Below are 16,058 nucleotides of genomic sequence, written 5' to 3' on the forward strand. Positions count from 1 at the left end.
GGATGTATGACACTGTGCATTAGTCAAAAAAATATGAACAAATTTGATGTAATACTACTGTCATCCACTTAAGTACATTTTCACAGTGAATGTTTTCAAAGTGATCTATTTAAGTATAAAAAGCAGACTTGGCTGACAGCCAGCCTTTGTAAAATGTGAAATCGTGCACTCACAGCGGTCATTGGTTTCACGACACTCTGGCCTCCTCCTCCAATCACATGGCAAGCTTTTACTCCGACCTCCTCGAACTTGGAGTTCTCCTGAACCCATTGAGCTAATGCGATGGCACTGCGACGGGTTTTCGTGAAAATGATCCCTCTAGCCTTTTCTCTAGATGTAAACTCATGCAGGATTTTGGTTCTCAGCTTAGCTAGGCTATTATTTTCATACTGGGGAAGCTTAGCCAACTCCTGCAGTTTCACTTTGCTATCTGCAAGAAAGTAGATTTTGAAGAAAGCCGTGAAAAATACACTCCCAGATATCTATGTAGGGCTACATTACAATGTACTAAAAACATTAGATGTACAGTAAGCTACCTTTAAAGAGTGTGAAAAGGAATCGCTCTGTATCAGTCTTAATGATGGCCTCCTCGTCCTCTGGGGCCACTTTCTTCTTCAGCTCCTCGTCAAAGTATTTGTCCAGGAAGCTGAAGGCATCCCACATGCGGATGGTTTTGCCTAGGTACAGGGCCTCATTGTACTGCCGTAGATGCTCAGCACAAACTCGCACTTTTTGATTCTCCTCTTTTGCAGCTGTAGGAAAACATCGATAGTTGCTTAGGAACGTACACTGAACAAAAATATGAATGCAACATGCAACAATTTCAAATATTTTACTGAGTTACAGTTCATATAAGCAAATCAGTCAGTTAAAATAAATAAATTAGGCACTAATCTATAGATTTTACGACTGGGAATACAGATATGTATCTGTTAGTCACAGATACCTAGTCAGTATCCGGTGTGACCCACCCTTTGCCTCATGTAGCGCGACACATCTCCTTCGCATAGAGTTGATCAGGCTGTTGATTGTGGCCTGTGGAATGTTGTCCCACTCCTCTTCAATGGCTGTGCGAAGTTTCTGGATATTCTGGGAACTGGAACACACTGTCGTACAAGTCGATCCAGAGCATCCCAAACACGCTCAATGTGTGACGTGTCTTGTGAGCATGCTGGGCATGGAAGAACTACAACATTTTCTGCTTCCAGGAATTGTGTCCTTGCGACATGGGATGTGGATTATCATGATGAAACATGAGTTAATGGCGGTGGATGAATGGCACGACAATGGGCCTCAGGATCTCGTTACTACGCAGAACTGCAGTCAGGTCAAGACCCTGGTGAGGACGACGAACCAGCAGATGAGCTTCCCTGAGATGGTTTCTGACAGTGTGCAGAAATTCTTTGGTTGTACAAACTCAGTTTCATCAGCTGTCCGGGTGGCTGGTTTCAGACGAAGCCGGCTGTGGAGGTCCTGGACTGGCGTAGTTACACGTGGTCGGCGGTTGTGAGATCGGTTGGACGTACTGACAAATTCTCTAAAACAACGTTTTATGGTAGAGAAATTAACATTTAATTCTCTGGCAACAGCTCTGGTGGACATTCCTGCAGTCAGCATGCCAATTGTATGCTCCCTCAAAACTTGAGACATCTGTGGCATTGTGTTGTGTGACAAAAATGCAAATTTTAAGTGACCTTTTATTGCCCACAGAACAAGGTGCACCTGTGTAATGATCATGCTGTTTAATCCGCTTCTTGATATGCCACACCTGTCAGGTGAAAGGACTGTCTTGGCATCGGAGAAATGTTCACTAACAGGGATGTAAACAAACAAGTGCACAAAATTCGAGAGAAATAAGCTTTTTGTGCGTCTGGAAAGTTTCTGGGATCTTTTTTTTCAGCTCATGAAACATGGGACCAACACTTTACATGTTGCATTTATATTTTTGTTCAGTATACTGTTGGGGTATAATAGGGTGTCTATTTATTCAGCTTTGACACTTGGTATAGAGAACGGTTGAAATATATTTTGATTACGCCTCTTATTAGTAGCCCTCCAGTACAAAAGAACATGAAAATAAATGTGATCCCTCACCATTTTGTTCTTTCTGGACCACCCACTGCTCATAGTTCTGGGTGCCTAGGTCACAGGTAGGGTTCAGTTCAGCATGGATGTGAATGGCATTCATGACTCCTTTGAGAACGTCGCCAAAGGGATCCTGACAAGAGATAATTAAACAGATGTAAGCACATAAATACATTTACACACTTCAAAAACTCAGGATGATGTATATATATTATTTCATGAAAATCCACATCTCTCTCTACTGGGAATAAAATTATTATAATTTTTTTTTGAAGAGTACCTCTTTTCTTTCTTCGGCAGTGGCAATTTTTTTGTGCGGTTCTTTTTTGTTTTCCCCAAGGTTCCCCGTCATTATTTTGTATGCGTCCAAATTTGCGCAGATCTACAAAAGACAGAACATGAATTGAACCAATGAGCAAAAACATCAAAACAAATACCATGAGGTTTTATTAGAAACCACCTGTCCTCTGTAATACAGTCACAAAGCTTAGCAATGCAATACTGTACTTCCAAAGTAGTGTTCTATTAATCAATCACACAGTATATTTAGTGGTGGAAAAAGTACCCAATTGTCATACTTAAGTAAAAGTAAAGATACCTTAGTAGAAAATGACTCAAGACACCATTTACAAACGAAGCACTTATGTTTAGTGAGTCCGCCAGATCAGAGGCAGTAGGGATGACCGGGGATGGTCTCTTAATAAGTGCATGGATTGGACCATTTTCCTGTCCTGCTAAGCATTCAAAATATAAAGAGTACTTTTGGCTGCCAGGGAAAATGTATGGAGTAAAAAGCACAAGAATGGAGTAGAAGTTGTCAAAAATATAAATAGTAAAGTACAGACACCCCCAAAAAACAACTTAAATAAAAATACTTTAAAGTACTACTTAAGCACTTTACACCACTGAGTATATTCAAATAAAATAACAATAACATTACTTTGCATCACCACTTCAGTGTGACCCATTGAGAGTTAAAACCAAAAGCTGTTTCCAATTCTTTCCTTTGTGGTGAAAAAAGTTTTTATTTAACTTTTATTTAACTAGGCAAGTCATTAAGAACAAATTCTTATTTACAATGACGGCCTACCCTGACCAAACGAGGACGACGCTGGGCCAATTGTGCGCCGCGCTAAGGGACTCCCAATCACGGCCTGGTTGTGATCCAGCCTGGATTCGAACCAGGGTGTCTGAGGTGACGCCTCTAGCACCGAGATGCAGGGCCTTGCGCCCCTCAGGAGCCCTACATAGGCATTGTTAAAAAAGGCATGGTGAGGTTTACGGCTGCCTGGAGTGCGGAGGCCATGTGGAACATTGGAAACAGCTTGGCTGAGCAGGAGTGAGCACTTAGCAGAGTAGTAACTGAATGAGGGAGGGACAAAGGGCGGGTGGGGCTTGACAGGGAGGGAGGAAAGTGCTTAATGAAAAGAGGAAGGGCAAGAATGAGAATGACGAGGGTGTGTGTCTAGAGAGAGAGAGAATGAGAAAGAGGGAGAGAGAAAAAAAAGAGATGTAGCCTAGTAGTAGTGTATGGTATTTACTCGTAGAATGTGCTCTTCTGCTTTATCAATTTTCTTGGCTCCCCCGACGCCGGGTGAGGCGGTCAAGCCTAGGATTTGTGGGATGGCCATTGTATCCTTCTGCTCTTTCTTTAACTTGGCGTTCTTGTGCTTCTGCTTGAGGTAGCGGATCATGATGTGGTTATAGACTCCTCCCTTCTGTGTGTGGTGGCATTCATCGATCACAATCAGTGACAAATCTACACGGCAGAAACAAGGAGCAAATACACTCAATGTGATTGTTGGAAGACAAAAGGAAACATATTGGTTTAACGTAAGAACGTGTCATATAATGGATATAGGAGACAGATGGTGTACATTTCAAATTGCAAACGTTCCTGCTGTTACTCATTCAACAATCTAAAACCGTCTGACCCTCATAGACCGTAGAAAAGCTTCCGCCCAGGCCAGATTGGTCTGCTGATCACTTTGTCTCCTCCTCCATTACATTGTGCCGTGGGTCTGGTTACATTGCTGTAGGGCTCCTAGGAACAATAGTTGGCTCTAGCTTTACTACCTGATTTCAACATTCCCTTTGTTTGATCTCCCATAATGCTAGTGCTGTAAATATACTTAAGTGGCTTATTGACACCCACAAATTACACCCTCCCTGGTCTGGCTCTATGTCTGAGGCCCTCCCACACTAACCACTACTTTTCTAGGAAGTCTACGATGCATTGTCCACCACACTGCCTGACTGCTGTGTCGCTAGAGTCCATTTCTCAGAAAGGTTTAAATGTGTATTTCACAGCACTGGGAGACGTGTGACGAGGTATGAACATCCACAAATACAAAACAGAAGTGCTATAATTCCCTTCCCCAGAGGGCATAAGAGTCTGGAGTGGAACATTCAGTCTGATGCAGTGACAGAGGCTCTCATGTGAATTTGATCAGCCACACACTGATGGCTTGAACAGACGTGTGGCCTGGAAAGCACCAGAAGAAGAAAAAAAACTAACCCTCTCAGGCGTTTCAACAAACAGCATATGTTACACCGAGGGAAATTCCACCTTGGACTGGCGAGTGCCAGCAAGAGCAAGCAGGAGAGCTGGAAGCAACTGACTGACAAGAACCTGTCAAATTAATTCTCAGAGGAGACACGTCCTGTTTACTTTCCAATTCGAAACCTCGCTAACGTCCATAGCTGTGGCCAGCAAGCTGACTTTGGACTAAGGCGGAGATAAAAACCCACGGTCAAAGTTTTACATAAACATGCCTAGCTTACTGCAGATACGTTTCCCATTAACATTACTCCCATCCCAGATGTAGTGATTGGGAAACTAAATTCAAGAAAATGATGCCGAACCTGAAAGTTTAATCCCATCGTCATCTCCACTGTGAGCCCTTTCCAAGTAGTTCTCCAGAAGCTGGGCTGTACAGATGACAATATCGTTTTTCTGGACAATGTCTGTGAAGGAGATTTTGAGCTGGGAGTCCCCACTGACCCTCTCAACTTTGTATTTGTTTTTAAGGAACTTCCAGAACTCTGTGGAGTAATGCTGCTCGACCAGGGGCACCTGAAGGAGAACATATCATTATTAGAAAGACTAGAGGTTACTCACATTCAATATGCGAGGGTCTGCCTCTAAAAAGAAAGCTATACTGTATTTCTCACTGTTAGTTTGCACTTAACTGGTGCATATGTGCAGTTCTTTATGTTTGAACGTACAACAACTTATGAACAGAGTTCATTTAAAAAAAATGGTTTAGACTGACAAATTGGATGTATGTTACAATAATGCGTGCAAACAAGATGACATATTCAGTGTTTTGGAGTTTGGGGAGGTACTCACTTTCCTGCCAAAAGCAGCACTAGAAAAGTGATTTCTACTTCAACGAAGATGCATATCATGTTGTGTGTTTTATTTAATTAATTTCTCAAATTGGATCGGGATGTACATTTTAGATGCTGAGAAAAAGAACACTAAGTAAATCCATAACACAGTCACACTTGTAGGGGTGTGCATCGTTTATATGCAGTGCTCGACTTGGGCAGGAGCTCACTGGAGCCGAGTACGGGGATCTACATTTTTCTACTGCTGGACTTCATGCACCTCATATAATATTAGCTCAAAAGTATTGTGAAGCTCCCGCACTTAAATATTAACAGTACCCGGCACCCAAAATGAGTACCAGCATACCCTACATGTGAACCGTGCTAGATGTGATATGACAATGGTCTTTCCAATATAGAAAAACAACATGGGAATGTCTGTGCCAAACGTTGTAAAGTGGTGTATTCTATTACTCTTAAAAGGTCATTATTTGTGAAGAGTAGAGACTGTGTCATGCCCAGTACTGTACTGTGCTAGCAGCTTTCTTTGTGATCTCTATAGGCCTAGCTACAGTATGTTACAATACACACACATACAGTACAGACAGGTTGTGTGCATGGAACATTGTATGGGAAACTGGAGTACCTTGTTCACCAAGACGACCACTTTCCCTGGTCGGCCCTCTTTCCTCCTGCTGTCCAGATGTTCTTTGGTAATATAGACAGCAACTCTGGTTTTACCACTTCCGGTCGGGAGGCATATGATGATGTTTTTTCCCTCCAAGGCGGGCCTGGCCACGTCCATCTGATAATCTCGAAGAACAATGACAGCTTTTGGGGGGCTTTCAGCAGCAGGGGCAATGCAGCCTGTTAGAGCAGAGGAGCGAGGTTCAGATCAAAATTGCTGTCCACATGAGCACCCTGAAAATCCTTCTTTATCTCACCTACACCAACATTGATTGAAGTGGATTTAACAAGTGACATATAAAAGGGGATCATAGCTTTCACCTGGATACACCTGGTCGGTCTATGTTATGGGAAAAGCAGGTGTGCTTCCATGTATAACTACAAGGAAAACATTTTAATCTCTCTACGCATACATTGTATGTTAGATGTCTCTTGTCTCAGCTAGCATTATTAAATTGGACTCCGGCAGCAACAAAAACCAACGGAGAGATATGGTGTCCTAAACTCAACAGGAAATAGACAGTGAACTTTGTGGTCTCCTGGTCTTTTATCAGCAAATCCCAGACTTATTAGAGAGGAGATTCCACCATGGTTAATGCCATGTCAATAAGATATGAATCCCACACAGTGTTTTTCCGCCTGATGGAGAAAGCAGAATGCAATATACTGTATACTCTATTAAGTACTCCCAATGTCTTCTTTAAGCCGCAGAGCACAACTGGTTTATGGAAACGCACCATATCCCCATATGTATTGGATCTGCTCACATCAGGCATTCTGCCCAACTTCCAGAGTAGCTAAATAAAATAGAAATCCCCAACATGTGGCTGAATATGGTGACTCCCGGTCTCGATAGCAGAGTAATGTAAGCAAGATTGAGAGTAACTCAAACTAAAGGCAATACAAACAGGCACACAGTGGTGTCATCAGAGGCTGGTTTGAGTGACAGGAGCTGTCCGCGTCGGTGTGTTAGGCTTCAACAGGCCGAGGCCTCCTGCTGGCTCATCTGCCACGTAACATTGACGTCCCATGACTCATCACTCCGCATCATCATCATGATGTCACAGACCCCTTGTGAATCATGGCATAAATATAAATTGGCTGATTTATAAAAAGCCTATTAAAGTGAACTAATCAGTCACCTTTTTTTATGTGAGGTGAGAAAACTAAAAGTGTTGCCTCTAACAGGGCAAATTCCTTAATACTTAAATTGATTTCAAGAGTGTGAAACATGTGGCAACCCAAGCAATCACTGTCTAACATACAGTACCAGTACCTACTCATTCCAGGGTTTTTCTTTATTTGACTATTTCTTACATTGTAGAATAGTAGAAGACATAAAAACTATGAAATAAATATGGAACCAAAAAGTGTTAAATCAAAATATATTTTAGATTCTTCAAAGTAGCCACCCTTTGCCTTGATGACAGCTTTGTGCACTCTTGGCATATTACTGAATCATAACCATGTAACAACATCCAACTCTTCCTTTAGTCCCTATATGGACTCTAAATAGCATGCGTTTGCAATTGGGAGCTTTGGCTATGCTCCGTCCTCTTTAACCTGTGTGGCTTGTCATGATACACATGGAACATACTCTCTGAGCCAAATAGGATAGGCTCTAGGGAACTCTTCCATTCAAACTTGTCTCTCATTCCATTTCTCGCTCACCCAAACTATGGATCCTCCTCCAAATGGTAAAACCAATAGAAAGTTCCTTTCATTCTATCATATTCAAAATGTTAACTAAAGTACAAGCAACAATGCTTATTATACCTTTACTATAATTACAAATTAATCTAATTATTTTAAGGGATCTGTATTATTCATCAGCGCAACACCTGGTTCTGAAATGCGATTGGTCGCGGTCCTGACAGATATTATGGACTGTTTTAAACCCATAAAACAATGAAGAGAGCTTTCAGAGAATGTCACGAGGACATGATGCAATAAGACTAACATCGCAGCAGGTTGAGAAGAAACAACAACAACAATAACTTTTCAGGAAATTTGACTGAGTGAGGAACTTGAGGTAAACGTATGAATGAAATAGCAGACCGGATTTCATTGCACATTTGGCCTTCATTTGAGCAAGCTTTGCAAGCGCCCTCTCCTTCTCCTATATAGTTCCAGCATTCAATCACTCATTCCCAAAAGTGTTCAACTGATTCCACCATTATCATTTCAAGATTAACGCTAAAGGACAAAGTACAAGTGCTGCAAACTTAGTCCAAAACTGCAGACTAGAGTGAGGGATCAAGTGTGACTTTGATGGTTCCCCATTTTGTACATGGTGGAGGAGTACAGTAGGACTATATTTGTGATTGACTGATGACTCGCAATAGTTCAAACTGTTTTAAAAAGAGCCTATGCTATGAATCTAACATGTAATCCAACTGCATTATTTTCTAAGGTAATGTCAGATACAGTTTCTAACTTTTGTTCAAAGAATGATTAGGGGTTGAGCTATTTTCCAAAAATTGCTGCATATGAAACAGAACAGGACAAGGTGAATTAAATATTACCTGACATTGAGAGATCCAAGCTATTTTCCGGTTTCCCATTTTCCATTGGTTCTTCTGTGCCACTATATAGGTCTAAAAATATCAAACAATAATTATTTACAAAACTGGCGTGTTAATAATTTTCAAAGGTTAAAGTCATCCATCTCAATGTGATATTTTCAGCTTAATGTGTTAACATTTGTTTACACAGATTTTATACTGCACAAAATATAAATGCAACATGTAGTGTTGGTCGCATGTTTAATGAGCTGAAAATAAAGATCCCCGATATTTTCCATACGCGCAAAAAGCTTATTTGTCTCTAATTTTGTTCACAAATTGTTTACATCCCTGTTAATAAGCATTTCTCCTTTACCAAGATAATCCATCCACCGGACAGATGCGGCATATCAAGAAGCTGATTAGACAGTATGATCATTACAGAGGTGCACCTTGTGTTGGGGACATTAAAAGGCCACTCTAAAATGTGCAGTTTTTTCACACTACACAATGACACAGATGTCTCAAGTTGAGGGAGCATGCTGACTGCAGGAATGTCCACCAGAGCTGTTGCCAGAGAATTATGTTAATTTCTCTACCATAAGCCGCCTCCATCGTCATTTTAGAGAATTTGGCAGTATGTCCAACCGGCCTCACAACCACAGACCACATGTAACCATGCCAACCCAGGACCGCCACATCTGGCTTCTTCACCTGCGGTATCGTCTGAGACCAGCCACCTGGGCAGCTGATGAAACGGATAAGTATTTCTGTCTGTAATAAAGCCCTTTTGTGGGGAAAAACTCATTCTGATTGGCTGGGACTGGCTCCCAAGTGGGTGGGCCGATGCCCTTGCAGGCCCACCCATGGCTGCACCCTAGCCCAGTCATGTGAAACCCATAAATTAGGGCATTATTTATTTATTTCAATTGATTAATTTCCTTCTATGAACTATAACTCAGTAAAATTGTTGCATGTTGTGTTTATATTTTTGTTCAGTATAAATACTGTACAGCTGAAGTCGGAAGTTTACATACACCTTAGCCAAATACATTTGAACTCAGTTTTTCACAATTCCTGACACTTAATCCTAGTAAAAATTCCCCGTCTTAGGCCAGTTAGGATCACCACTTTATTTTAAGAATGTGAAATGTTAGAATAATAGTAGTTTGTAAAACAAGAAATGTGTGGAGTGGTTGAAAAACAAGTTTTAATGACTCCAACCTAAGCGTATGTAAACTTCCGACTTCAACTGAATTTACTGCTTTGAACTAGTACTGCTTCAGTGTTTCAAAAATGTGTCTCCAATGCACCTTCCTCTAGCACTCTACTTATTTACCCTTAAAGGTTGAATATCCAACCTGTTCATAAAGTGTCTCAGAGGAGGAGTGCTGACCTATGAACAGGCGTGTCGCCCATGTCCATTAATTATAATCTAAAATGCAAAACTCACCCCAGATCAGCACTCCTACTATGAGATGCTTTATGAACAAAAGGCCCAGCACTACAACCTTGACTCTCATGATCAATGCTGTAAAGGTCAGTAAAAGGGTATGACTGTGTTATATTGGACCTGCAATTTCTGAGTCAGCCTCTGAAGGTTCATCCAGATTCATGCTGGTCACACTGCTATCCAATGTATCCTGCTCTGGGAGAAAAGGTTTCCCCGCTGCTTCTACAGGACCCTCCTCCACCATGGGATCCACATTCCCTGGAGCTTCATTCACAGCCATCAGGACACCTGGCTCATCTGGTGTATTGGTCATGTTATAAATTATATCATGATGAGAAAAAGACAGGGATAGGCTAGTCAATATTTACAACTTATTCAAAGCTACTATTCAAGTTCAAAGGAGCATGGTTTAGGCTAGCATGAAGGACAATGTATGGGCAATCTATACATTCTTACCTATCAAGTTATCACCAGGTGACTCCCCTGTCAATTCTTTACACAGGTCCTTGTGTTCAGTGACCTGTAAGGCCTTCAAGAAGGTGGAGAACCATCCAGGAGGGAATCTCACGATTCTCCTGAGCAGTTCACGAGCACCACCCATATTTCCTCGGTTTTGACATTCAGCTAAAATCTAAAACAGAAATAGAATGGGTTAAAAATAGTCTAATGTAAGCGTTATGTACTCACATCAAAGCTGCAGTGCAGTTAGTGGCATTAGTCTGCCCTCATCTGGTCCAGAGATATATTACATAAATACACTAAGCGGACAGATTATTAGGTACACCCATCTAGTACCGGGATGTATACCCCTTTGCCCCCAGAACAGCGTGAATTCTTCGGGACAGTAAAACATTGCTGAATTGTCATCAAGGGATGTAACGTGTGCTAGGAAAACATTCCCCACAACTATTACGCCACCAGTCTGTACCATTGACACCAGGCAGGATGGGGCCATGGACTCATGCTGCTTAGCCAAATCCTGACTGCCATCAGCATGACGCAACAGGAACCGGATTTCCTTGGACCAGGCAATCTTTTCCCACTCCTCAACTGTCCAGTGTTGGTGATTGCTGCCCACGCTTCTTGTTTTTAGTAGATTCCGGTGTGGTCGTCTGCTGCAATAGCCCACCCGTGACAAGGACCGACGCGTTGTGCATTCAGAGATGCCGTTCTGGACACCATTGTACACTGCACCATTATTTGCCTGTTTGGGGTCCGTATGTCATCTTGACGATTTTTTGCCATTCTCTTTCTGGCGAATATACCACGCTCAAAAATGATTTTTTCTGATTGTCTATGCTATTAAAATGTGGGTGAAAAGGGAAACAAATAATACATTGAGTTTTTGGGAGGCGAAGGTCACGGTCTACCAGTGTCCTAGCTAGCTGTGTACCAGTGTCCTCCCGGTGGGAGCGAAGGACACTGTGTGTTAGCTAGCTAGATAGTTATCTCTAAAAAGACTCTGGTACACAGCAGGAGGGTAGTGGGGGTGACACCGGTAGCTCAACAAGGTCTCACTGCAGAATTAGACATTCATCCACATTCTCCAAAAGTCAAATTTCGAAGTGTTTTTGTTGCTCCTGCTGCTCTGTTTTAATTTAATTTCTCCAAAAGGTCAAATAGATTTTTTAAAGATTCCAAAACACTAATATAAAAATTAAAACCAGTGTCCACGACTGGGATCGAACACGGAACCTTCTGATCCAGAGTCATGGGATTGTTGCTCCTGCTGCACTCTATCGTTTCCATTTCTCAAAATGTCAAATTTTAAGGGTTAAGTTGAGGCACTCATTCCGAATGGTTACGGTAAGGGTCAAAGTTTGGGATAGGGTTAAAACATTAAAACAAACCTTTGGACCAGAGCCATGGAATTATGTCCATCCACCACCCCCACCCATAACACTCTTGTTACAGAATCCCCCTGCATGTTTTGTTGTTGTTTATGTGTGACTGGAGCTGCGCTGACTGACTCCCACCAAACCTCACCCTATCTCGCCTTCACGTGAGAGATTAATATCACCTCCAGCTCATGGTTTCAGCCAATCGGACCAATAGCCATATGTCGCACCCCTGTGCACGCTCTAGCCATGCAGTCTCTATAGGCCCGGATTGGCTTTGCAAATCATACTTTACAAATATCTATTCGGGCCTGTGTATTTACAGTGCCTTGCGAAAGTATTCGGCCCCCTTGAACTTTGCGACCTTTTGCCACATTTCAGGCTTCAAACATAAAGATATAAAACTGTATTTTTTTGTGAAGAATCAACAACAAGTGGGACACAATCCTGAAGTGGAACGACATTTATTGGATATTTCAAACTTTTTTAACAAATCAAAAACTGAAAAATTGGGCGTGCAAAATTATTCAGCCCCTTTACTTTCAGTGCAGCGAACTCTCTCCAGAAGTTCAGTGAGGATAATCTGAATGATCCAATGTTGACCTAAATGACTAATGATGATAAATACAATCCACCTGTGTGTAATCAAGTCTCCGTATAAATGCACCTGCACTGTGATAGTCTCAGAGGTCCGTTAAAAGCACAGAGAGCATCATGAAGAACAAGGAACACACCAGCAGGTCAAGGATACTGTTGTGAAGAAGTTTAAAGCCGGATTTGGATACAAAAAGATTTTCCAAGCTTTAAACATCCCAAGGAGCACTGTGCAAGCGATAATATTGAAATGGAAAGAGTATCATACAAGGAGAAGACTGATCAGAGATGCAGCCAAGAGGCCCATGATCACTCTGGATGAACTGCAGAGATCTACAGCTGAGGTGGTGGACTCTGTCCATAGGACAACAATCAGTCGTATATTGCACAAATCTGGCCTTTATGGAAGAGTGGCAAGAAGAAAGCCATTTCTTAAAGATATCCATAAAAAGTGTTGTTTAAAGTTTGCCAAAAGCCACCTGGGAGACACACCAAACATGTGGAAGAAGGTGCTCTGATCAGATGAAACCAAAATTGAACTTTTTGGCAACAATGCAAAATGTTATGTTTGGCGTAAAAGCAAAACAGCTCATCACCCTGAACACACCATCCCCACTGTTAAACATGGTGGTGGCAGCATCGTGGTTTGGGCCTGCTTTTCTTCAGCAGGGACAGGGAAGATGGATGGAGCCAAATACAGGACCATTCTGGAAGAAAACCTGATGGAGTCAAAATACCTGAGACTGGGACGGAGATTTGTCTTCCAACAAGACAATGATCCAAAATATAAAGCAAAATCTAATGGAATGGTTAAAAAATAAACATATCCAGGTGTTAGAATGGCCAAGTCAAAGTCCAGACCTGAATCCAATCGAGAATCTGTGGAATGAACTGAAAACTGCTGTTCACAAATGCTCTCTATCCATCCTCACTGAGCTCGAGCTGTTTTGCAAGGAGGAATGGGGGAAAAAATGCAGTCTCTCGATGTGCAAAACTGATAGAGACATACCCCAAGCGACTTACAGCTGTAATCGCAGCAAAAGGTGGCTCTACAAAGTATTAACCTAAGGGGGCTGAATACTTTTGCACGCCCAATTTTTCAGTTTTTGATTTGTTAAAAAAGTTTGAAATGTCCAATAAATGTCGTTCCACTTCACTGAAATGTGGCAAAGGGTCGCAAAGTTCAAGGGGGCCGAATACTTTCGCAAGGCACTGTATCTCGTGTATAGCATATTTATTATATATCTGTTTCTGTTCACAGCTAGTTAAAAACTCAGATCATACTGTTATTTCCTTTTTGACCCACATTGTAAATCGCACAGACAATCAGGGGATATCCAGAATATTGCCATGCAGGAATGCCCTGATTGCGAGCCGAAATTACACCCTTCTTGTACATTTAGGTCATCAATAATAATCTGATTTAATAAGAGTTAAAAAATAAATTAAAAAACGTGTTTTATTTAACCAGGCAAGTCAGTTATGAACAAATGCCTATTTACAATGACGGCCTACCCCGGCCAAACCCGATGACGCACATACAACTACTTACAATTTCACGGTCCTCTGTGGTGAGAATACCTTTCGAAAAACAGTCCCAGCAAACATCAGTAGTCTTCATCCTCAAAAGACTTGGCGACAGAAGTTCAATTAGTCTGACGCAGTTGTCATTCTCTGCCTCCAGAGCAGGACATGGAGGGCTATCCTCCACGTAGGTGGCAGCATGTTTACAACCCCCAGCTGACAGTGCATCCACAAACTCCCTGAACCAACCTTTCGGAAGTGGCCGGATCCTGATGATTGTATCAATAAGTAGATCCACTGCCTTTAGATTGCTCTCTTTTCTCGCCTTAGTTCGGATCAAGTCCTTGTTGTCATTGTCTAAGAAGTTCAGGTGATCCAGTACAAACTCGATTTCAATGAGTTTCCGCAGCCTAGGCCTGAAGTTGTCAATCAGACTGATGTTGGCGGTGTTATCTTTGTCAGCGGCCATCGATCAGGTTGATCAGAGATATACACGAAATGCCTGGTCACATCGAAGTCCAGAGTCACGTAGAAAAGCACACGGAAGAGTAGGCTAACTGCAGTGCAAATAGTTAAATCAACATGAGTCAATCGAGATTCTATTCCCGTCAATGCAAGCACTTTCAGTTTCGTTTCTCCCTCTTCAATCTGGTTTCCACCAGTTACCACAGCCACAAAGTCAAAATATTAATGAAAACTAAAATGAGCTATTTGGTCTTATTTTAAGGTTAGAGTTAGGCATAAGTTAAGCAGTGTGGTTAGGTTTAAAATGACATTTTAAGAAGATACATTGTAGAAATAGGCGAGGTTTATTTAATTTTTTAATATATTTTTTATTAACAACAAATCAATACAGGAAGTACATGTGGGAACACAAGTATATATGAATAATATTACAATGGACAATTGGTGTAGGAGCGGGGCTAGGGGGTACAATATCACATTACACCTTAAGGGACATTATAATTGTAACAGTTTTTTGTTAGTAAAGATTTTCATTGTCTTAAAATACAGTTCAATTTCTTTTTGTAAGGTAAGCTTTTTTTTGTAAGGTAAGAAAATGTGTTTTTTTGTTTGTAAATTTACACTTGTGAATATGAAATTTGGCCAAAAGAATTATGAAATTAATTACATAAAAATGTTTCAGCTTATTTCTATCGTAGGTAAAGATTCCAAGCAGTACATCCCGCCATAGGCGAGGTTTAATACTTTGTGGCTGTGGAAACTAGTGACGGCACTGCAGTCTCGAGGAAGCACTGCATTGCCTACCACTGAATTGCCTACCACTAGAGCAATGTATTGATAAAAAAACGAGCTGTTGACTACTAAACTTCCAATAAATGGAACGATTGAGGAACACCGGTGTGAATCCACCTATGGATTCAGGGACCAATCAAAATACAAAACAAACCAGCCCGGTCTCAGAGCGTTTCGTATTATTCTATTCATAAATCTCAGACACTCGAGTATGATATAATGTTTGGAATGGTTAAGTAAAAATGATGGGTGGGTGTATATCGCAAACATCTAGCAACCCAAAGGTTTTGAGTTAAATTTTATCATGGATAACTTTAGAATTTTAGCTAATTCAACTACTTACTACTTTTTAGCTACTTTGTGCCTACTTAGCATGTTAGCTAACCCTAACCTTAACCCTTCCCCTAACCTTAACTCTTTAACCTAACTCCTAAACCCCTAGCCTAGCTAATGTTAGCGAGCTAACTAACGTTAGCCACCTAGCTAGAATTGGTAACATATCATACGTTTTGCAAATTTTTAACATATTGTACGTTTTGAAAATTCGTAACATATCATACAAATTGTCATTTGTAACACATCATAAGAAATGGGTGATGAACATCGTCGAGCACAGTGAATGTCTCCAGGGCTCGGTCTCCGTTGTGAAGTAAGACCTTCATGAACTTTAGCATTACTTTCTGTGATCGGTTGGGACTGTCCAAGTATACCTTGGTCTTAGGGACACTCACCATGAGCCTGCTTTTCTGGTTTTCCTGTATGGTGTCATGAAAGATCGTTAGG

General features: G+C 41.4%; 1 protein-coding gene across 7 annotated transcripts in view; it reads right to left on the reverse strand.

The window, feature by feature from the left end:
• LOC118386002 (interferon-induced helicase C domain-containing protein 1-like) overlaps positions 1 to 14,676 on the reverse strand; it is a 29,504-nt gene extending 14,828 nt beyond the window's left edge. For 6 of the 7 annotated variants that reach the window (XR_008139672.1, XR_008139671.1, XR_004826141.2 and 3 more), the window contains exons 1-11: positions 14,047 to 14,676; positions 10,519 to 10,693; positions 10,183 to 10,359; positions 8,631 to 8,702; positions 6,065 to 6,285; positions 4,951 to 5,161; positions 3,627 to 3,844; positions 2,366 to 2,467; positions 2,095 to 2,218; positions 537 to 752; positions 174 to 430 (exon numbers count right to left, since the gene is read on the reverse strand). Coding sequence is in view for 4 of the 7 variants with exons in the window: in XM_035773331.2 (XP_035629224.1) it covers positions 174 to 430; positions 537 to 752; positions 2,095 to 2,218; positions 2,366 to 2,467; positions 3,627 to 3,844; positions 4,951 to 5,161; positions 6,065 to 6,285; positions 8,631 to 8,702; positions 10,183 to 10,359; positions 10,519 to 10,693; positions 14,047 to 14,487 (2,214 nt within the window). In the remaining 3 variants the exon portion in view is untranslated. The remainder of the gene's footprint in view (positions 1 to 173; positions 431 to 536; positions 753 to 2,094; positions 2,219 to 2,365; positions 2,468 to 3,626; positions 3,845 to 4,950; positions 5,162 to 6,064; positions 6,286 to 8,630; positions 8,703 to 10,182; positions 10,360 to 10,518; positions 10,694 to 14,046) is intronic. The other variant, XM_035773333.2, reaches the window with a different exon arrangement.
• Positions 14,677 to 16,058: the final 1,382 nt, after the last annotated feature.

This window comes from Oncorhynchus keta, chromosome 7, assembly GCF_023373465.1.
Source record: "Oncorhynchus keta strain PuntledgeMale-10-30-2019 chromosome 7, Oket_V2, whole genome shotgun sequence".
NCBI classification, from domain to species: Eukaryota; Metazoa; Chordata; class Actinopteri; order Salmoniformes; family Salmonidae; genus Oncorhynchus; species Oncorhynchus keta.